General features: G+C 37.8%; 1 protein-coding gene across 6 annotated transcripts in view; it reads right to left on the bottom strand.

Moving 5' to 3' along the window:
* TEC (tec protein tyrosine kinase) overlaps window positions 1-24210 on the bottom strand; it is a 149987-nt gene that overhangs the window by 95883 nt on the left and 29894 nt on the right. For 4 of the 6 annotated variants that reach the window (XM_040238157.1, XM_040238158.1, XM_040238154.1 and 1 more), the window contains one exon: window positions 2492-2677. In XM_040238157.1, coding sequence (XP_040094091.1) covers window positions 2492-2629 — 138 coding nt within the window. In that variant the 5' untranslated portion in view covers window positions 2630-2677. Of the gene's footprint in view, window positions 1-2491; window positions 2678-2768; window positions 2978-22305; window positions 22392-24210 lie in introns of those variants that run through there. The other 2 variants (XM_040238155.1, XM_040238159.1) reach the window with 2 other exon arrangements.

Genomic DNA, 24210 nt, shown 5'->3' on the forward strand with positions numbered 1-24210 from the left:
TTGATTTCCATGGTTACCCACATCACCTTGGATCACAGCTTCTAGGGTAAGGGAGATGGAAACAAGAACACTGAATTGTGGAAAACAGAGAACTGGGCATATTAAATCAAACAGGGAAGAAACACTACAATGAGGTGCTACTGGGCTTACCTAGAAGCCAGGTTGAGAGCTGTCATGAAGGAATTCAGCCCAATATTATCAGAACTTTTACTTCTCAAGAATTCAGATTCTTATCTTAAAATTCCAAACTTTTTAATATAGGTAAACATTTGTTTTTAATTGTGGGAAGAAAACAAATCTGCAATCATATTTTAAACTGAAGATCATAAGTGTCCCAATGAACATCAGTTCCTGAGAAAAGAATCCAGGAGGGATAAAAATGCCCAGCTCCTGGGATTAGCAGGGGCTCAGGCAGAACTAGCCAATGCGACTAGGCTCCCTGGGCCAGTCATCAGTAGCCAGAAAGGAGATGAATTCTTTTTTTTTTTTTTTTTCCCATTGAAGTATAGTTGATTTACAATATCGTGTAAGTTTCATGTATAGAGCATAACGGTTCAGGTTTTTTGCAGATTATATTCCATTATAAATTATAAAATACCGAGTATAATCCCCTATGTGTGGGCGTGTGTGCTCAGTTGTGTCCGATTCTAGACTAGCCCACCAGGCTCTTCTGTCCCTGGGATTTTCCAGGCAAGGTAATTCCCTGTGCTATACAGTAAATCTATGATAAGTGTCAGAGGCTGGGCTTTTTTTACATTGTGACAACTTCCTCATTCTGTCCTTCCTGGTTCTCATGGTGGCTGAAGCTGCTTCCAGGAAAGACAGCAGGTCAGGTTGTCAAACAAGAGGGTTTCCACTGTTCTCTTTATTCTCCCTAAGCTAAAGCAATGAGGGCCTTTTTAACTTTGTATCATCTTTGTATTATCATTTATCATCTTCAAAGTGACTTAACAATTGCAAAGACTTTCAGCTGTAACAGTCCCTATCTCTAAGCAGGTAAGGTAGGTTTCCGAGGCTTTCTTGGTTAGTAAAGGACCACACTTTCCCATGTTTACTGTAATGTTTCTATTCTTTTCTTATTATACTATTCAAATTATAACAGATTATTATCATACAGCAAAAATGTATTAATCTTTCCCTTAAATTTTATTTTAGATTTTAAAATAATTCATATTTCTAGTCTTACCTGAAACTCTTTTGGAATCCTGAATTTTTCAGATTTAATAAATGCATTATACCTCATACACCACACGTAACACTCCCAGCAAGAACTAGGACAGCCCCACGTAATTAAACACATGATTATTACCATATATACCCATATCCACTAAGATAAAAACTAAAAATAGCTTCATCTAAGGTCAGGTTTTACAACTGAGCTTTTGAAGTTTGGGTCTTCAGCATTATGGGGATTTAGGAAGGTGGATGAAAGACTGAATTATATGAACCTGCAGAATTCCACAGGTCACAATGACAAGCCACAACAGAAATTAACAGAATTGAGGACCACCAGTGAAAAGCAATGTCATTCTGTCTGTTCTGGGGAAACCAAAACACAGAGAAATCAGTGGGAGAAATCAGTGGAAGTAAAACAAAACAAAAACAAAATAAAAAGAAGCAAATCCATTTCTGAGGAAGGCACTCCAGGAAAAAAGTAGAATAAAATAAAACACCAAGATCACCAGCAATCTACTAGTAAACAACTAGACAACGGCATGTGGTAAACAAGGGTGACCCAGTCTCTCCACCTGGGACCCGAGAAAATGTCTAAAAGGGAGGACACAGCTGGACCTGCAGTCCCCTGGATGACGCGTCCCCAATACAGCAGGAAGAAAAAGGCGGGTCAGAGGCTACTCTACACTCATACACCTCATCACGTGGTAGAACCAGAGGACAAAACAACTTAAGAGCCAGGAGCTGGATGACAACATGAGCCCCATGCCAGCTGCTCACCGACCAGGTTCTCAGTGAGCCACTGTCCCCTGCTCCCATCAAAGGAACTTTGTACTAGCTGCTTAGCACAAAAAAAGTTGAACAGTTTTGCTACCAGTCAACTTCACCAAATCACTAACCAGTTTTAAGTGACTTTCACTGAGTAATGGAGACATATTCATAGAGTGATGGATATAGACACAATTTGTATGTGCTAATAAAGAAGACTTTGATACATAATATGAGTTTATGGGAAACAGTCATTTACAAAACATACCTAATGAATTCCACAAGGATCTAAAACTGATGTAGGAATTTATTTCCTCTAACAGATTAATTCAGTAGGCCAACATAAAATGTATACCCATGTATACTAAACCCATAATTAACAGACGTGTGAAAATGTCCATCCATATTCTAAACTTTATCTTTCAAATCATTAGCTTAACTTCATTAACCTAAAGCTTATTGCATAAGATTTGGAGGGTGTGAGGAATGTCAGTGTCAAAAGGTAGTATCAACATAGAAAGCAGCAAAGTAAATTTTGATTGTCTCCTACCTCTGGGCGACCCTCGTAGTAGGTCAACATGGACTTTGTGAGCACAAAAAGTCTCTCTTTGTAGTTTAAGGGCGACGTCTTCTTTTTCTGCTGTGACCTCTTAATAAGAATCTCTTCCAGAATAGTGTTAAAATTCATCTCGGTCTTCTGATCACTGTTTCTCCTGCCATTGAAGATCCCAGTGTTCTAAAGTAAGAAAATAAACAGTTGAAATAAAATGCGACATGTTAATTATCCAAGGACGTCTGTCATTCCAAATTACAAAAACAGATTTTACTCTGACAGCTGGAGCTGAGGAATGTTACTCTATGCACCCGGACTGAAAGTGCCCAGGGCATGAAACCTCAACCTCCTCTTCTTCCCTAGCCCCATCTTGTTCCTCCAAGTCCCAGGATTTCATAAGAAAACCTAATCCGAATTGCCATGATGATCCACTCCTTTGTCCCTCCCTGCCAATCCCTTGGTTTGCTGGCACACTTTACTGCTATTTGATTGCAGAGAAATAAATATCTCAAATGGAAAAGTACATTTCATCACCTGCATGGCTGGTTTAGGCTGGTATTTAAATTGCCTCAGGATCTTGGTACACAAATGGACAAGCACATAGGCATGCAGACTTGTGAACAAAATGAATTACCACAGTGGTGGATGGCATCCATCTCCAGTTGTAACAAGGATGTAATCTGGATAAGCAACCTCACCACCAGAACTACAAGGATGCTCTCTGATACCTACACTACCATGCTGCACATTCTCTTCCCTGTGGCTCCTGTCTCAATCACAAGAGAAAACGATTCCCCCCCAGTTACAGCTTACACTACTCAGCTACCCTACCCTACACGGCTGCCCCTCAAGGCAGAGCTCATCAGTATGAGGTCCTCAGTCTTGTATTTGGAGCCCCCACATCTAGACTGTCCATGCCTAGGCTAATAAGCCTTCCAAAATCCAACAAAATTTCACTTTCTGAAAACCAAAGACACTCAGAAAACGCCTGGACATTTTTATCTGAGACAAGTTGAAAGGACAACAGCCCTTTCTTCCCTTCCTTCCACCACACCCTGACAAGAAGTTATTGTTTATCAAATCATTGAGGCAGGGACTTCCCTGGTGGTCCAGTTGCTAAGACTCTGGGCTCACAATACTGGGGGCCTGGGTTCAATCCCTGGTCAAGGAACTAGATTCCACATGCAGCAACTAAAGATCCTGTATGCCACAACTAAGACCTGACACAATTAAATAAATTAATAAAATATTTTTTAAAAATCAGAGAGGTAACAGGAGTCATGTGAAGAGAGTAAGTGGTTATCAGAGAGCAAAATGGAACTTGCCACTGAGTTTGGCAGTGAGAAATTAATGAACTTTTTGGCCAACCCAATACCAACCTCAGCCAACCTGATACCACCCAAGCTGACACCCTGGCAATTCCCTTGCAGCTCCCCACTGCTGATCTTTCATTATCCAATCAGGCCTTCTGTTTTCTGTAAAGTTACTTTACAACAGCGTAACCTCTGAACATCAGTTTCTTTCATTCATAAAATATGGAGCTAAATATCACAAGGTTACTGTGAGGTTTAATGAGATGTGAGAGAAAATTTATTATGAAACACTGTAAAATGTTTATTATTGTTATTTTTTATTTCCAATGTTCTTTTTCTAGCTTAAAGAATTATCATCTGGGCCATGACAATAGCTTTCCAACTGGTCTTCCTTTCACCCCAGCTCCTGCCTCATTTTATTCAAACTACATGCCCTTTATTCCCACTGGCGTAGCCTTCAAAGACATCACAGTCATCATGCCACACTCATTCACTGGCAATCCTCCATGCCTCCCCAAAGTCCTCCTCATCACCTGCAGGATAAAGTAAAAATTCTTTAGCCAAAACACTAGACATGGTCCACAATTTAGCCGCAACCTAACACCCAACCTTTACTTTTACTGCTCTCCAAACACTCCACATCCCAGTCAAAATAGTCAGCATTCATTCCCTGGCCTAGAGAACCCCTTCTCTCCACCTATAAAAACTACTAGCTCAAAACTCACCTCCCTAATGAAGCCTTTCCTGATGGTCCCAATTAATTAAAAACTATCTGGTTCCTGGGCCCATGATCTCTGTATCACTCATCACAGAGCTCACTGTTGCCTTCCATTTTTTAGAGCAATTGATGTTGCTCTAAATTGATATTCTAACTCTCACCTAGATTTTAAGCTCCTGGAGGAATAATTCTCACCTTTAAGTATACATCAGAATCACACAAGGAAGTTTTTTTCAGAATTCAGAATTCAGACATCCTGAACCCATACCTAGATACTCTGAATTGGTCTGGGGTGGGGTCCAGGGCATCATAATTTAATGTGCAGGTAGATTTGAGAGCCACTATCTTAAATGAGGAGAAACTGGGCTCTGACACGAACTCTTTATACCACTCTTAGTGCCTCTCAATAAGCGGTAGATAACAGGTCTAACTGACCCATTATCCTAAGCTGAGAAGTCAGAGAAAAAAGCTCTTGTTCCTTTGCATCTAAGTTGGTCCTCCATATTTTAAACTAAAAATTTGGTACTGACCCAGCAAGCCCACTACACAGCAAATACCCTGAGAAAACAATAATTGAAAAAAGACACATGTACCCCAATGTGCATAGCAGCACTATTTAAAACAGCCAGAACATGGAAGCAACCTACATGCTCATCAACAGATGAATGGATAAAGAAGATGTGGCACATATATACAATGTGATATTAGACATAAAAAAAGGACAAATCTGAGTCAGGTCTAGTGCGGTGAATGAACCTAGAACCTGTTATACAGAGTGAAGTAGGTCGGAAAGAGAAAAATAAATATAGTATATTAATGCATGTATGTGGAATCTTAACAAATGGTATTGACAAGCCTATTTGCAGGGGGGGAATAGAGACACAGATGTAGAAAATGGACTTGTGGACACTGCGGGGGAGGGAGAGAGTGGGCCAAATGGAGAAAGTAGCATCAACATGTATACACTCTCAGATGTAAGATGGGTAGCTGGTGAGAAGTTACTGTGTAGCACAGGAAGCCCAGTCTAGTGCTCTGTGATGACCTGGGGGCATGTTATGGAGGGAGCGGATGTATGTATAATTATGGCTGACTTGCACTGTTGTACGGCAGAAACCAACACAACACTGTAAAAAATTTTAAATACATACTTAAATAAATGAAAAAGATAGTTCACTGTTGTTGTAATAATCTGTTGGCCAATAGGAAATCCTGGCCAAAGAATACTATAAAAGTTCATATAAATGAAGGAAAGTTCTCCTCATGTAGATTTTCAGTTAAAGATGGAGGGCTGAACGTACACATTAGCCCAGGCTCCCTCCTAAAATCCTAGTGTTAAGAGAAGATATTGCATGCATAAAACAAGGTCAGGATACAGCCAAAATAAAGTACACAGAACCAAAAGAGAAGAACACTGGGAGAAAAATAGATATGAAAAGCTCAGTAGAAGAGTCAGAATATAAAACCGAGGAAATATCCCCAAAATATGAAACAAAAAATAAAAATAAAAACTGGAGAGGAAATATAATTTTCTGGATCCATCCAGAAAGTTTAGCATTTGAAAAATAGGAGTTCCAAGAGGAGAAAGCAGTGAGAAACCAATCAAAGAAGAAACTTAGGAAAATTTCCCCAAATTAAAGATTACTTCTCAATTAAAACAGAACCAAATCAGCAGAGCTCATAAAATTTCAAAATCACAGGGACAAGCAGAAGATTCAGCAAGCTTAAAAATAGGTTTCATAGAAAGGATCAAAATTCATAATAGCAATCATCAAGGACAATAATAGAAGCTAGAAAATAATGGAGAAATTTTTTGAAGAAAATTGATTTCTAACTTAAGAGTCTATACTCAACCAAACTATCAATGCAATGACAAAAGAATAAAAACATTTTCAAATATGCAAGGTTTTAAAATTTTTACCTCCTATTCACCCTCTTCAAATAGCTACCTGAGGACAATACTCCATTAAAAAAAAAACAAAAAAACTATCATAAAATACACAGAATCCAGGAAACAAGGGTTTCAAAACAAAAGAGGTAAAGATAGTCTCCCAAACAATGGTGAAGGGAAATCTGAGGCTGACATTGGGCAGCAGACAGAAAATCACCAGGCCAAACTAGATCAAGGTAAACAGTTCTTGGAAGGAATTCTTCCAGGAAATGAACCTGAAGGTGTTGAGAGAAGATTTATAACAAATTAGTTAAAATGTAGCAAACCTAAAAATAATAAATCAGTTTATGGAAAATAAGAAATTGTACAGAAAAGGAAAAATAATAACAGTTTGCTACAGAGTTCAGCCATATGTAACATCTAGAACATCATAATAAAATAGACTATAAGTAGTAATCTTACCTTTAAGATCAAACCAGTCAATCTTAAAGGAAATCAACCCTGAACACTCTTTGGAAGGACTGATGCTGAAGATGAAACTCCAACACTTTGGCCACCTGATGTGAACAGCTGACTCACTGGAAAAGACCCTGATGCTGGGAAAGATTGAAGGCAGAAGGAGAAGAGGAAGACAAAGGATGAGATGGTTGGATGGCATCATTGATTCAATGAACATGAACTTGGGCAAACTCTGGGAGATGATGAGGGACATGGGGTCGCAAAGAGTCAGACACAACTGAGCAACTGAACAATAATCTTACTACTAGCATAAAAATACTGAGATAAGGGAATGCAGGAAATATGCTTCTTTGTGGATCCCAAGGTATGTTGTGAAAGAGAACTATGTCCTCCATAGTACTAGTAGGAAGTCAATGCATCATACCTAATGTTGAAAAAGCAAGAAGTGGCAGTGTAAGTACATCACTTAGAGATTTACAATACTAACATGTTGTTTTAAAAGTAAAAGTGGTTGCTTCTGGGATTAGAAAATTGTTAGAAGATGGCAGTGGAAAGAGTATTAATATGTTCTCTACTCACTTTCCCTAAAACTCTATGTAAGCAATAAAATGTTCAAATCAGAGGAAGATAATCCCAACCTCCAGTGAACAAAACGATGGCTCTGAACCCCAAGCTGCAAACTATGAAACACGTATCTGCCAAATACTGTGAAAAGTACATCAAAATAGAAGAGGAGGCTGAGTAGCTTTCCCTTATAGTAAACATCATTGTCCTGAAAGGTCGATCTACTGACCTTTTGATAAGATCAATGAAATCCAGAGGGATAAGCAGACCAGAAGAGAATCAGGGAGTATCCCTGTAAAATTACTATTTATACAGAAAAATAATAAAAATTATAATCAAGCTTTCACTATTTTGCTATGTGTTGGCATTTCTAAGCACTAAGCACTTCAGATGTAGCAACTCATTTAATTCAACAAATCTACTGAAGGTACTATTCCATAGTCATATGGTAAGAATAAGAGCCGGACTTTAATACAGGCATTCTGACCACAGAGCCTGCACTATTAACCGCTACACACACAACCTCTCCAGTGGAAAGGAAGAGAGGACTAAAGGGAAAAGCATATGATGCGTCATTATCAGCCTTCTATTTAGGCAGATGGCTAAAGGCAATTCCACGCAACTTCCAAATTTCAACAGATAAACTATGACTCCCAAGACATCATTAAGAAGGTCAGCCAATCTCTCAATACCAAAAACTAAAGAGAACAAATGAATTTATAATCAAACAGAAATAGACCCGCACATTCTACCAGAGGAACAGGGAATGGCAGGAGAAGTATGAGCTCTGGAAACAGCCAAATCCAGGTACCAGGTCAAGTCAGGCTTCTTCAGTTCTGTGAATGTGGGAAAGTCCCTCAACTTTTGTGAAACTGAGTTCTCCCTTGGGAAAGGGGACTGACGGTAAGAAATGTAAATGTAATGTGCATGTCAAAGTCGTTTGATCACTGCAAGTTTCAATAACAGATCTAAGAGATTTTTTTAAAAAGAAAAGAAATAGACCACAGAACACAAACTTAGGGTTACCAAAGGGGAAAGGGGCGGGAAGGGGGGGGATAAATTAGGAGCTCGGGATTAACAAACATACACTACTATAAATGAAACAGACAACTACCGAGGACCTATTGTATAGCATAGGGAACTATACTCAGTATTTTATAATAACTTACATGGGAAAAGAATCTGAAAAATACATACATATATATATATATATATATATATGTATGTATACCTGAATCATTTTGCTATACACTTGAAACGAACTCAACATTGTAAATCAACAGTACTTCAATAAGAATACATACAGACATAATTAATTAATTTTAAGAAAACTGGAGACAATCACTCTGAATGAAAGAATCAGTTTGATGCTCCAAAGGAAAAAACCAAAGATGAAACAAAATTTCAGAGTCCTCCAGCTGATTCTCCCATTTTCCACACCAAAAAGGACTGAGCCTTTCAGACAGAAGAATCACAAAGGAACCAACTCTGGGTTACAAATATCTTTTTAAAATGAAACCAAGAGCTACAACTTAAGACCCTTTTCTCTGTGTCTCCTTAACAGTGAGCACAAGAACATTCTTTTCTTTACTCTGCTAACTGCTAAAAGCTTGAAAAACAACACATTAGTCTTTGAACATCAACATTCTTTTTGTATTAAAGTATTAGTTGACTTACAATACTGTGTTAGTATTTTAAGGAGTACAGCAAAGTAATTCAGTTATGTTTCTCAGATTATTTTCCATTGTAAGTTTTTACAAGATATGAATATAGTTCCCTGTGCTATACAGTATATCCTTGTTGCTTATCTGAATACCAATATTCTAAAGTAGAGAACAGACACTGTTCACTGTTTCACCAATGAGAAACCCAAACCACAATGAAGTTGTATTCTCCATCTAGTGTTACAAATCTAAGTACCAAACTAATGGTTCTCGGTTTCATGGTCTACCAATTTTAGCCAAAAGATCTAAGAACTCCTTTGTCATAAAAATTCTGCCTGAAGAAAAATATGTTTTTTTAAATGGCTACTAAGGTTATCCAGCCTATTATATAAATCCTTTCACAATATTTTTAATCAATCACGGGTACAGAGATGATTGTGAATTACCAAACAAGAGAATAGTAAGGAATATAGTAATTAAGAAACCCTAGTTGTCAGGGTAGAGAAAGGATGAACTCCTTACAGGAAGAAGCAGAGTGATCAAAGGTTGATGAAATTCTCATCTTACTATGTTAAGCCATATGAAAATGTCAATGTTCGGCAATATTTTACCTATACAAATCAACAATATTATCTAACTCAATCTAATACTTGTCAATGCTCTAAGAGTAGTAATGTAGTTAAAGCTCTCAATTTCAGAAGTTTACATCAGAACACATTGGCTATTACACATTTCATCATAGGTTTACCACAAAGTTTGAGCCTGTTTGTAATGTTAAGAAATCTAGCATGAATAAACATCAGACTGACAATTATCTGAGAAATCAAATGTTGTATGCCTGCCAACAGTTCCTGTGGGTTATGTTTCAATTCAAAAGCACCTAAAATGGGTAGGTACTATATATAGTAACAAATCTTATCCTGCTCTCTTCTACAATGTAAACCCCAGCGTAAGCCCCAATTTTCTTTTGTAAAAGGGGAACTGAACAGCAGAAACACAAGCAAAAAGAAGGGAAATGCTCGGCTGACTTTAATCAGAATAAAGGGTACATTCTAGGCTCCCCATTTAATATCATGAATTGGTGCTATCCTAGGATCAGGCACTTTTTTAGCTCTCAGATGAGAGTAAAAGTTTAGCCTGCAAGTCTTCCTTACCTATTAAACAAGGCACCCAGGGATAAACTGTATTTTCTTAAAGTCTTAACTCTGTCTCCTTTCAGCTAGTTGCTCAGTAACAGGCTACAAAGTTTTGAGTAGTTTGTTGATTTACTGAACCTAGGTCTAGATTAGACTCAAAAGGTCAAAAGACAAAAGTTACAGAAGTCAGCTGACTTATCTCTCCTGGGTATGCAGCGCCTGTCCAGCCATATGGCGGGTGATCAAGATGTTGGATTTGGGGTGGACTTGCAGTACTTCACTACAGATAGTGGTTTCTTACTGTCCATATAACACAGCTATATGCAATAATTTAACATATACTCTTTAGGACAGGTTTGGGGTTCACAACGAAGGACATTGCTGGGGTCTTTGGCTATGATTGTGGTTGAGGGTCTCCTGGCTGATAAAAATGAAGAGAAAAAAAAAAGAGATAAAAAGAACAGTGGATGGAGAAAAAAGTTTTGACAAAAGAAACCATGAGCAATACTATTACAAGAAAATTGGTTTCACCTCTTGGCAGGTATCGAGCCAAAAGACAGACTCAAACAGAAGAGCAGAAGGAAGGATTTATTACTTGCAGCAAGTAAGGAGGACAACAAGGACACTTCCCAGAGCATTATCTCCCCAAACAGCAAGACTGGGGCTGGAGCAAAGAGAATTCAGCATAGAACTGGGGAAAGGTTGACAGCATCCAGCACAAGTTGACGGAAGTTGGGAGGGTCAGCAAAGGTCACCATCGTCATTCCTTAGGTTCCAGGGGATCTGGAAATTGTGCCCTCAAGAGGGTTTGCATTCTGCAAAACAGCTCAAGAATGTGCTTCAGGCTAATCCTGACCTTTGAAATAGTACAACTGATAATATCATGGTTAAGTTATCTCCCTGGCCTGATTATATCTGTTCAGTTTTACCTTCTTTTTGCTCCTATAAAATCATTAACTATTGAGACCTATTCTGCAAGAGCGAGCACTGTGGCTGGGCTAGATCACAAAATGATTTAGGCCTAGGATGGCTGAGTTCTCTTCCTCTGAGGAGCCCCACCCTATCTGCTTGCAATACCTCAACGCATCATCACCTGTACTTACACTACCGGAGATTCATAGTTAAGTATTCTAGAGAGAATCAGAAGTTGTCTTAACATAGAAACTACTCATTGATCAACTGACCACATAGGCTCCAAATATTCCTTCCACATTACTAGGTTCTGCTTCTTTGTGGGTCATTTTCTCTCAGTGAATGAGGGAATGCAACAGTCAACATCAGATGTCCAAAAGACGAGGGTTTTCAAAAAGTCAATAATGAGAATAATGGAGAATTGGTCCCATCACACTCAATGAATGCCACTGGCAAATGAGGATCTTGCAGTTACCTGGTAAAAATAAAATAAAACTTGCAACATCGTAAAGTAACTATACCCCATTTAATTAGGTTAACTATTTAAATGCACTGAAAAAAAACAATAACATAAGTATCAAAAATGAGTTACACTTTAGAAAGAGAATTATAAATATCATATACTGAGACATATATATGGAATCTGAAGAGATGGTACTGATGAATTTATTTTCGGGGCAGCAGTGGAGAAACAGACATGGAGAACAGACCTATGGGCAGTGGGAGGAGAGGAGGGAGAAGGAGAATGTATGGAGAGAGTAACATAGAAATTCACAAGACCATATGTAAAATAGACAGCCAATGGGAATCTGCTCTATGACTGAACTCAAACAGGGGCTCGGAGATAGGTGGAAGGGTGGGATGGAGAGGGAGATGGGAGGGAGGCCCAGGAGAGCGGGGACAAGGGTATACCTAAGGCTGATTCTTGTTGATGTACGACAGAAAATCACAAAATCTATAAAGCAATTATCCTTCAATTAAAAAAAATTTTTTTTAATGAGTTACAGTTAAAATACTAAAATACACTGTGTCAGACCGCTTTTTGCTCCCTTTCCCACTTGTAACCCTGTGCCCTACTCATCCTTCCCTTCTTTCTGGACGTAGGGGCTAGAGATGATATTTCCCAGCCTTGGCAGCAAGTTGTGGCCATCTAACTTAAAGCCCAAGGGATGTGTGCAGACATGATATGTGGACCAGCTTCAACCTAAAGACAGGTCACTCTCCCCAGATTTAGAGCACTGTCCACCTCCTCATTCTCATTTAGAGCATTCTCCACTTTTCTCTTAGAAACTACACATGGCAGACACAACTTTATGCATTCAACACGTGACCGTAGGGAGTAGAGGGGGAGAAGAAGGAACCTAGTCCCTGAATGACTTCATGGATCAGAGCTGCTGAATCAGCCTAGACTTGTGCTACCCTACTTAGTGAGGGATTAACACACTGCTGTCAGATTTTAGAAATGCCATATGATGGTTTCTTTGTTATAGTGACTTAACCTTTAATCTACCTCGGGATACACCCTTGTAAAACCTGATAGAGCTTGCTAATGCTTTCCCAAAAAGGGGCCCTCTTTAGATCTGTGCTGACAAATGCAAATGTAAGGGAAGGAAATCAAAAATCTTTATCATGCATTTTCATCAGAAAAATAATTTCAAGAAAACTAATAGTTGATTCCCTCTTCGTTCAAAAGTTAAAAATTATAATCTAAATGGTACCATATATGAGATAAAAAAAATATTCACTTTATTTTTCATGATAAAATCTGAATCATAGGGGGTTTTTTGTTTGTTTACTACTTACTATGAAATGTAAGTGGATTCACTTTAAGTGACAATACTCTGGCACTAGTTCTCCTCGCATAAGGGAATTTCTGATACACAAAAAATATTTCTTCTTTCTGCTTCTTGCCAATGCAGAAGGAAACAATAACCAGTGAAAACAAGGCATGAATAACAAATTTCTCAAGTAGGTCAAGTGATTTTCAGCAACTTTTACTAGAAGACATGAAAGTAATTTGGAAATTATATATAAAATAATCTATACCAAAATATGTTCCTTGACTACATTAATCTAGATTGTTTTTAATTTGAAACATTCATCGATGCCAACACATTACTTTCCTATTGTTTTCAAAATAGGAATAAAGAACTCAAGTCATTATTGCATTCAGCTGTTTTTACAAGAAAGTAAGCTTAAAAAAAATTACAAGAACAAAAACAGTGAGACTGAGGAGGAGTCAAAAGCCTTCATGTCAATGTATGGCAAAACCAATACAGAATTGTAAAGTAATATAAAAAATAAATTAAAAAATTAAAAATTAAAAAAAAAGTCTTAAGAGATATCTCTTAAATGTGTGAGATAACTCTTAACAACTTGACCACTAACTATATATTGGTGATCATTTAAGTTTGTGGTAAGATTTATTTGATGATAACAAAATAGTACTAGGTCGTTTTGGAATTTTTTTGGTGTGATGATGCTACTGTGATTCTATTTTTAAGAGTTATCTTTTAGAGATACATACTGAAATTTTGCAAGACAAAATACTGTCTGTGATTTGCTTCATAATCTGGTAAAGGGGATATGGAGGTGTAGACAAAACTGTTCATGAGTTGATAACTACAGAAGCTGAGTGAGGTCGGAGTTCATTACACTTTATTTTTGTCTGTGTTTGAAATCTGTCATAATAAAAACTTTTTCAAATATATTTAAAGGAACAGCATGGTCTTCCATGTCCCTGTCATCCAACCCTTTGGAACTGGTAAGAAAGAGTACATAAAAAGATGAAAAAAGGAAGAGAAGGAGGTGAGGGGAAAGACAGTCAAATAAAAGTAGAAAAAGGTGGGCGGACTCTCCTTCGAGGATATTATTACCACGCTATCCAGCTCATCACAGAAGCTCTTCCAATGATCCCAATGATTCCTTGAGTCAGCAAAGCCTCATGATAATGTAATATGATACCATTTCTTCCCCGACAAAGAGAAGCATGTGGTTTCCAGGGCCAAAAATAAAACCACAGTCTATATAACATTTGTCCTTGTTATAACTCCTCTTCTTCTATTTCCTTTCCTTTCCCCTGTTCAAATTTCATGAAAGCAGAAGTTAGCTTTTCAAGCCTAAAGCACAATAAAAAGAAAATTCTGTATACACTAACAAAGCACCAAAGCACAGTGGACAGTCAGATAAAGTGAGTATATCTGAACTGTAGCCTTTTATAAAAGAATCATTAGAAAGTTTACCAAAGGTGAGCATCACAATTGAAACTACAAAGCACGCTAAGACAAGGAGGCAAATTTGACCAGAGAATTATTTACCCTTAATTCTAAGGCTTGTGGAGCTCAAAGATGAATTTCCCCAAGTGAAATGCCAGCTGTTATATACCTGATCTCTAAAAGGATAAAATTAAACACCTATGAATATCAATTCCATAGAAAACATTCTTTTTTCTTTTTACTTTTTTACTGAAGGAGAAACATTCTTATACATCACTTGCAACAATTAAAAACTGTAAACTACATTCAAAAAGTAGCATGAATATAAGCCATGATCTAATTACTGAGGAAAATGTCCACTGACTTTTGTTTATGGGATTATAATTAGTACACAAGAGCACTGGAGTGGGTTGCTGTTTCCTTCTCCAATTATATTAGTTTCAGGTATACACCAGTGATTCAATATTTTTATACACTATGACATGATCGCCATAAAAGTCTAGTTATTATCTGTCAGCACACAAACTTATTACAGTATTACTGACTATATTCCTCATGCTGCATGTTTCTTTTCCATGTCTTATTTGTTTTATAGTTGGAAGACTGAACCTCTTCATCCCTTCACCCATCCTTCCACCCACCTCCCAAACCACCAGTTTGTTTTCTGTACCTGTGTCTGTTTCCATTTTGCTTTTCTTTGTTCATTTGTTTTGTTTTTTAGATTCCAAATAAAAGTAAAATCATAGCATGTATTTTTCTCTGTCTGATTTATTTCACTTATTTCACTTAGAACTGGAAGGTAACCAGGTCCATCCATATTGCTGCAAATGGCAAGATTTCACTCTTTTTTATAGCCAAGTAGTATTCCATTGTGTATATATACCACATCTTCTTTATCCATTCATCTATCAATGAACACTAGCTATTCACAAATAAGCTTCAATGAAGACTTACGGGTATATGTCTTTGAGTTAGTGTTTTGGTTTCTTCAGATAAAGACCCAGACGTGGAACTGTTGGATCATTTGGTAGCTCTATTTTTTAACTCTTTGAGGAAACTCCACACAGCTTTCCATAGTGGCTGCACTGATTTACATTCCCCCCAACACAGCACAGGGGTTCCCTTTCCTCAACACTTGTTGTTTCTTCTTTTTGCTAAGAGCCGATCTAACAGGTGTGAGGTGATACCTCATAGTGGTTTTGATTTGCATGTCCCTGGTGGTGAGTGACAATGAAGCAACTTTTCCTATGCCTTGTTTATCTTCTTTGGGGAAACGTCTATTCAGGTCCTCTGCCCATATTTTAATTGGGGCTTTTGTTTGTTTTTTGATACTGAGTTGTAGGAGTTTTTTGGATATCAACCCCTTATCAAACATACAATTTACAAATATCTTCTCCCGTTCAGTGGGTTGTCTTTTTGTTTTGCCGACTTCATCAAAGGCTTAGTTTGATGTAGTCCCATTTGTTTATTTTTGCTTTTGTGGCCCTAGCAGCATATTAAAAAAATATTACTAAGAGCGATATAAAAAAAGATTACTGCCCATATATGTTCTGGGAGTTTTGTGGTTTCAGGTCTTATATTCAGGTCTTTAATCCACTTTGAGTTAGTTTTTTAGTATGGTATAAGAAAAGCAATATACATAAATCTGCTGCATTTCTATATACTAGTAACAAACTATCAGAAAGAGAAATAAACAACGGCCTTTACAAGTAGAATAAGTTTAACTGATGAGATGAGAGACCTATACTCTGAAAGCTCCTAAGACACTGAGGAAAGAAACTGAAAACAAGACAAATAAATGGAAAGATATACCATGCTCATCAGTTCAGTTCAGTCGCTCAGTCGTGTCTGACTCTTTGCGACCCCATGAATCACAGCACGCCAGGCCTCCCTGTCCATCACCAACTCCCGGAGTTCACCTAGACTCACGTCCATCGAGTCGGTGATGCCATCCAGCCATCTCACCCTCTGTCATCCCCTTCTCCTCCTGCCCCCAATCCCTCCCAGCATCAAAGTCTTTTCCAATGAGTCAACTCTTAGCATCAAGTGGCCAAAGGACTGGAGTTTCAGCTTTAGCATCATTCCTTCCAAAGAAATCCCAGGGTTGATCTCCTTCAGAATGGACTGGTTGGATCTCCTTGCAGTCCAAGGGACTCTCAAGAGTCTTCTCCAACACCACAGTTCAAAAGCATCAACTCTTTGGCGCTCAGCATTCTTCACAGTTCAACTCTCACATCCATACATGACTACTGGAAAAACCATAGCCTTGACTAGATGGACCTTAGTCGGCAAAGTAATGTCTCTGCTTTTGAATATGCTATCTAGGTTGGTCATAACTTTTCTTCCAAGGAGTAAGCGTCTTTTTAATTTCATGGCTGCAATCACCATCTGCAGTGATTTTGGAGCCCCCAAAAATAAAGTCTGACACTGTTTCCACTGTTTCCCCATCTATTTCCCATGAAGTAGAATCAATATCATTTAGATGTGCTATCCAAAGCCACCTACAGATTCAATGTAATCCATATCAAAATAGCAATGTCATTTTTCATAGAACTAAAACAAATAATCCTGAATTTGTTTGGAATCACATGCATGCTAAGTCGCTTCAGTACAACTCTTTGCGACCCTGTGCTCCTCTGTCCACCAGGCTCCTCTGTCCATGAGATTCTCTAGGCAAGAATACTGGAGTAAGTTGCCATTTCTTCCTTCAAAGGATCTTCCTAACTGAGGGATCACACTCGAGTCTCTTACATCTCCTGCACGGGCAGGCAGGTTCTTTGCCACTAGCACCAGCTGGAAAGTTTGGAACCACAAATGACCGCAAATAGACAAAACAATTTTAAGAGAGAAGAACAAAGCTGGGGTATAACACTCCCTGATTTCAAACTATACTACACACTTACAGTGCTGTAATCAAAACTGTATGGCCTTGACACAGAAAGACACACAGATCAGTGGAACACAATAGAGAGACCCCTAATAAACGTACACTCACACAGTCAAGCTACAGCAAAAGGGGCAAGCATATACAATGGAAGAAAAGACAATCTCTTCAATAAGTGGTGTTGGGGAGATTCCCTGGGGCTCAGTGGTAAAGAATCCACCTGCCAATGCAGGAGACAAGAGTTCAATCTCTGATCTGAGAAGATCCCTCATGCCATGTGGAGCAACTAAGCCCGGGCACCACAGCTATTGAGCCTGTGCTTTAGAGCCTAGGAGCTGTAACTACTGAGCTCATGTGCCGCAACTGCTAAAGTCTGTGCTCAGCAACAGGAGCAGCCATAATGAGAAGCTCATACACTGTAGTGAGAGTAGTCTCCGTTCCCCACAACTAGAGAAAAGCCCATGTAGTAACAAAGACCCAGCACAGCCAAAAATAAATACATGAAATTATTTTTCCAAAAAGAAAAGAATAAAAATAAACAAACAAACGGTGTTGGAAAAACTGGATAGCTATACACAAAAGAATGGAACTGGACCTTTCTCACACACACTCTCCCTAATGAAGTAAGTTGATAATGTACTTCCCTGTTCTTGGCTCTACCCATCACTGCCATTGTCTGAACCACTTATGACACATAATACTGTTGTTTTTAAAAATAATGCAAATTCACTGACACTCCTCCCAGGGAATTTGAGTAGGATTTTGATTCCTTCAACTAATAGAGTACAGCAGAATGGATACTAAGTAATCTGTGAGGCTAGGCCAGAAAAGGCCAAGTAGCTTCTGCCCTGTCTTTTCAGACTTCTGATTCTTGGGACAGTCTTACATGGAACCTAGCTACCATAATGAGAGAAGCTCCTGCCAAATAGAGAAGTCGCATACAGGTGTTCCAGTGCAGAATTCCTGCTGAGCCCAGCCTGCAAATCATCCCAGCCCAGAAGCCTGAGACAGATGAGTGAAAAACCCCTGAGATGATTCCAGCTCTCAGCTGTCCAAGTTGCTCCCAGCTATCAAGTTTTCCAAGATAAGAGCATGAGATATTGTGGAGTAGACATTCCCACTGTGCCCTAGTCCAATATTTAGCCTACAGAATCCACGAGTGTAATACAGTGGTTGTGATTGTGTGCTGGTAAGCTTAAGGTGGTTAGTTACACAGCAATACATAACCAGGACATATAATTAATATACTTTATCATTCCTGATCATCTCATTCTCATTTCATTCATCTCTAATCCCTGTCAACCCTCTTCCTTCCCTTTAATGTTTCCTCTTCTTCACTCATCCATCTTTTCACCATGTTCAGTTGATGACGTAATCTGTCCACAATAATAATTTCAGACATTCATATATGATCATTCATTCTGGCTTTTTTTGCAAAGCCGTGATATATGAGAACTATGCAGGAGGCACTGAGGAGGTTACAAAGGTTAGCAAAACAAGAACTCTGCTCTAGGCAGGCATAGGGAAAAGCAATTTAAAAACAAAGAGCTACAATGCAATCTGTTGAGGGCCATACAAGTGTCATGGACAAAGTTGTTTTGGAACACTGATAGACCTTAAAAATCACTAACATGTAATCAAACTAAAGAGGAACAACTACCCCTCTTCAAAATATGGTGGACCACATCAATGAGGATATTACAGAATTACAACCAAATTAACTGTAATTTAATGAAATTACAGACTTAAAAATACCTTTCCATGGGGGAGAAAGATTTACTCAATACACATACTACAAATCTTTGGAAAGAAACAAGGCCATTCTGGGTCTTAAATAATTGAGAAATAGTTTCATGGAACTTCCAGAATTCTGAGAGATAGCTAGATGTACACTAACACATGAATAAAAGTATTAACAGATGTTAATATTCTGGTCTGTATAATCACTTCCACATATAACAGATATGAAAATGTTGTTCTTATCGAGTTGCTTGATTTTTATGTGAATCATAAACAGGAAAGAAAAGTTTAAAAAGGCATGTGTTCACTCTCATTTTCAGAAGTTATGTACTGGCTCTCCATCATGAGATTTACTTTTGCATGTTTTGTTGTGAAGAAAAGAACTTAAAGAGAAAAGCAGAAGTCTTGGTTACAGAAGAATGACTCTTTTAACTACATATATCCTTCACTTTACAGGCCAAATGCATTCCAAGTATATGACTGAAATTAAAATAAAATTTAACTAGAGTAACATGTCTGTTTGAATTCAATTACAGAATTAAAAACATATTTCCATGGGGGGCAAGATTTATTCAATACACATACTACAAATCTTTGGAAAGAAAAAGGCCATTCTGAGTGTTAAAGAATTGAGAAACGGTTTCATGGAACTTCCAGAATTTGTCAACAGCTTGAACTGAAATTTAGTAGTTACAGAACTTTCACTTCGTCATCATCCTACTATTTTCAACTACTTTCTCCAAAACAAAAGTTTCCCCCACATAAGCATTCCCTGACCACACAAAGATTCTGAAGCTAGATACTTCTCCTTTGGGGGTGACAGCCAAGCATTAAATCTTAGCATCATGTTTGGCCAACAGACGGTTGCATATTTCAGTGCAACTGAAAATTTCATTTGAAAAATTATATTCTATTAAAGAAACTGATGCCCAATTTTTTTCCCAGTGCTGTGTGAAATTGTAAAAATCAACTTGACATAAACAAGCAATACTGGGACTTCCCTGGTGGTCCAGTGGTTAAGAATCTGTCTTCCAACACAGAGGATGTAGGTTCTATCCCTGGTCAGGGAACTAAGATCCCATACGCTAGGGGACAACAAAGCCCTCGTTCCACTGCCCCTGATCCCCTGTGTTCTTGAGCCCACACGCCACAACATGAGAAGCGCATGCACCATAGCGAGAAGCTCTTGCACTGCAACTAGAGAGAGCCCGGGTACTGCAATAAAGAGCTCGTGTATCACAATGAAGCCTGTATACCACAGCCAAAATTAAAAAAAAAAAAAAAAAAAAAGGCAATGCTGATATTTAGGCAGCCACAACAGAATAAATTAGCTGATATCTATGTATGTATGTATATATATGTTGGAGAAGGAAATGGCAGCCCACTCCATTATTCTTACCTGGGAAATCCCAAGGACAGAGGAGCCTGGTAGGCTACAGTCCATGGGGTCGTAAAGAGTCAGACACGATTGAGCCCATGTGCACATACATACGCTATACAGATATATAAATCTCCATTCCATTCCACAGCAATTTCTCAGAAGCATATTACCAAGTATTTCTCCCACCCCGAATAATACTCTGTCTTAACAAAAAATCAAGCAAAACAAAGTATAACATTTGGCAGGATCCAGCAACCAGTACGCTGCCTGAAATACAACAGGTATTCAATAAGTACTTGAGAGCTTAACAATTTCATTCTATTTAAGCCTTGGTGGTATTTACCTCAGAAGCCAAACCACAAAAGAAACAGAAGTATCTACTTTCAGATCCTTCACCATTTTTAGTTTTTCTTATTGTCATTGGACAGATTTGCAGGAAAAATCTTTTTCAAAAGTACATCCATCTGTATTGCAAATCATCAGAGTCTTTGTCTTTTAATCATAAATCACCAAAAAAAAAAAAAAACAACACAAAAACCAGGATCTTTCCTCTGAGATGTTCTGGAGGATTAAGTCTGACCTATGCAAGAAGTTCTTTTTCCTGATGGGGTTGGCAGCTCAAAGCTCTGAGTCTCACCCATCTCTGATGTTGGGAAATGATGGTGTTTCCTCCCAGCTCTCCTGCTGGTTTTTATCTATTTTATATATAGTATTGATAGTTTGTATCTGCTAATCTCGAGCTCGTAACTTATCCCTCCCCCACCTCCTTTCCCCTTTGGTAATCATAAATTTGTCTTCTACATCTGTGAGCCTGTTTCTGTTTTGTAAATAAGATCATTTGTGTCATATTTTAGATTCCACATATAAGTGATATCATATGATATTTGTCTTTGTCTGACTTACTTCACTTAGTTTGATAATCTCTAGGTCCATCCATGTTGCTGCAAATGGAATTATTTCATTCTTTTTACAGCTGAGTAATATTCCATTGTATATACATCCCACCTCTTCTTTATCCATTCATGTGTCAATGGGCATATATGTTACTTTCACGTCTTGGCTACTGTAACTAGTGCTGCTATGAACACTGGGATGCACATATACTTTGTACTAGAGTTTTCTCCAGATAAATGCCCAGTAGTGGGATTGCTGGATCATATGGTGAGTCTATTTTTAGTTTTTTAAGAAACCTCCATACTACTTTTCATGGGGGCTGCACCAATTTACCTTCCCACCAATAGTGTAGGAGGTTTCCCTTTTCTTCACATCCTCCCTAGCATTTAATGTTTGTGGACTTTTTAATGATGGACATTCTGACTACTGTGAGATAAGTAGTTTTGATTTGCATTTCCCAGATAATTAGTGATATTAAGCCTCTTCTCATGTGCCTTGGGCCACCTGTATGTCTTCTCCAGAGAAATGTCTATTTAGGTCTTCCACCCATTTTTTGATTGGGTTGTTTGGTTTTTTGTTATTGAATTGTCTTGGCTGTTCGTATATTTTGGAAATTAAGCCCTTATCAGTCACATTGTTTGTAAATATTTTCTCCCAGTCCATAGGCTGTCTTTTCATTTTGTTTATGGTTTCTTTCACTGCACAAAAGCTTATATGTTTGATTAGATCCCATTTATTTATTTTTGCTTCTATTTCTATTGTCTTGGGAGACCGACCTAAGAAGACATTGCTACACTTTACGTCAGAGAATGTTTTGCCTACAGGAGCCTGAACTTTTAAGTCTGACTCACCTGGCTCTAAATCTTAGCTTTGCCATTTATTAGCTGTATAACTTCATACAAGTTACTTAACTCGTTTGACACTATTCCCTTACCTTCATAATGAGGATAATGATACCAACTTTAATGGAGTAACATGAGGTAGAAATCAGAAAAATGCACATAAAGTTTCTTATACACAGCAGTCAGTTCATTTTGCCATACCTTTGTTTTGAACTGATACATGTCTTCATATTCAACAGCTGTTAACTGAGTATCTGCTAAGTGCCAGATATGCTATCAGATTCTGGGAATAAAGCAGAAGACATAGCCAATAAGGTATCCACAACGTAGGAGAAAGGACATATATAATGGAAAGTAAAAATATCATTAACCAAGTGGTAAGTGCTATATCACAGATGGATACAAGCTTCAGCTCTGCCCAAAGGTAGGAGGTAGAAAGATAATCAGAGAAGATGACGTCTGAGCTGGGGTAAGGGCTGAGTTAGTTGTCACCTATGGAAGACGGTCGAACAAGGGCTCAACCCCACTAAATGCAAGGTGAGTTTGAAGAAAAACAGTAAAAACAACTTCCATTAATTTAAACATATTCTATTTCAATAATCCTTTCTCTCTTCCATTTCTACCCAAATACACACACATATTCCCAAAGGAGAGAATGGTATTTCCACTATCAAAAAGGAATCAAAATCCAAACTGATTCTTTTCCAGCCTTGTATTCATTTGTTCATTCATTTTTCAACCAAATAGTTTGTTTAAAATCCACTCTACATCTAACGCTGTGAGAGGGTTACAACAGTGCAATGGAAAACACAGGCCCCACCTTCTTTGAGCTTATACTCCAGCAGAGTTTCTGTCTAAAGCTTTAAAGAGCCCTCTCCTCCAATATCCTTCTCAAGTGCCATACAGAGAACTGTGACATTTACAGCTTATTCACATTCAAGTTATTTGTTTACAGAAAATGAGAGCTGGGTACTCCAATAATTAGAATCATCGGGTCCAAACCTCTCTACCAATAATTCGGAGTACACAAAAGCTGAGTTGACAAATACTACTTCCCTCTCTTTGTTCATTAATACTATTATTAGTATCTTAATTTTTAAAACTAACAACTCACTGTAGCTATTTTTAAGAACTCTAGATTAAAATTATGTTTTTAAAAATGTCATTCAAATGTAAAGTTTCATAAACACAAAGTCACAGCCCCTTAGCTTTTAAAATTGCACCCCCACTCAGAATTTCATTAAATGAGTTAATACACAGAAAGCACTCAGAAGAGTACATGCACTTAAGTGTCACATTTGCTCTTAGTCTTACCATTTTAATTTTTGTAGTGCTACTATTATCACTAAGAAATTAAAATGTGCAAGAGTCCCATAGTAAGTGTAAGTGCCATTTTATAAATAAAGAAAGAAAAGAGACTGTAACTAATATAATACCTTTAAGAACAGAAATCTTTGTGTCCTTACTTTCAGACTTTTATAGTAAAAGTCTGACTACATTAGATAGCTGATTAACTACATTAAAATTTTTTATTTTTATTGATTTACAATTTATACCTTGTGTACATTCAGAGAGAAATTGAGACACCTTACAATAAAAATACATAAACCACAGCAGCACTATTCACAATAGCCAAGACATAGAAACAACCCAAATGCCCATCAACAAATGAACAGATAAAGGAGATGTGGTACATTACTCAGCCATAAAGAAAGAAAGAAACAATGCCATCTGCAGCAACATGGAGCAACACAGATGGACCTAGAGATTATCATACTAAGTAAAGTAAGTCAGAAAGACAAATAACATGATTACCACTTATATGTGGAATCTAAAATATGATACAAGTGAACTCATCTGTGAAACAGAAACAGAAACAGAGAACAGACCTGTGACAGACAAAGGGGAGTGGTGTGGAGGGAGGGAGGGATTGGGAGTTTGGGATTAGCAGATGCAAACTATTATATATAGAATGGTAAACAACAAGGTCTTAGTGTATAGCACAGAGACTATATTCAATATCCTTTAATAAGCCACAATGGAAAGGATATGAAGAAGAATATATATATATATATATATATATATGCATGTATAACTGAATCACTT

This window comes from Oryx dammah, unplaced genomic scaffold, assembly GCF_014754425.2.
Source record: "Oryx dammah isolate SB20612 unplaced genomic scaffold, SCBI_Odam_1.1 HiC_scaffold_3, whole genome shotgun sequence".
Taxonomy (NCBI): domain Eukaryota; kingdom Metazoa; phylum Chordata; class Mammalia; order Artiodactyla; family Bovidae; genus Oryx; species Oryx dammah.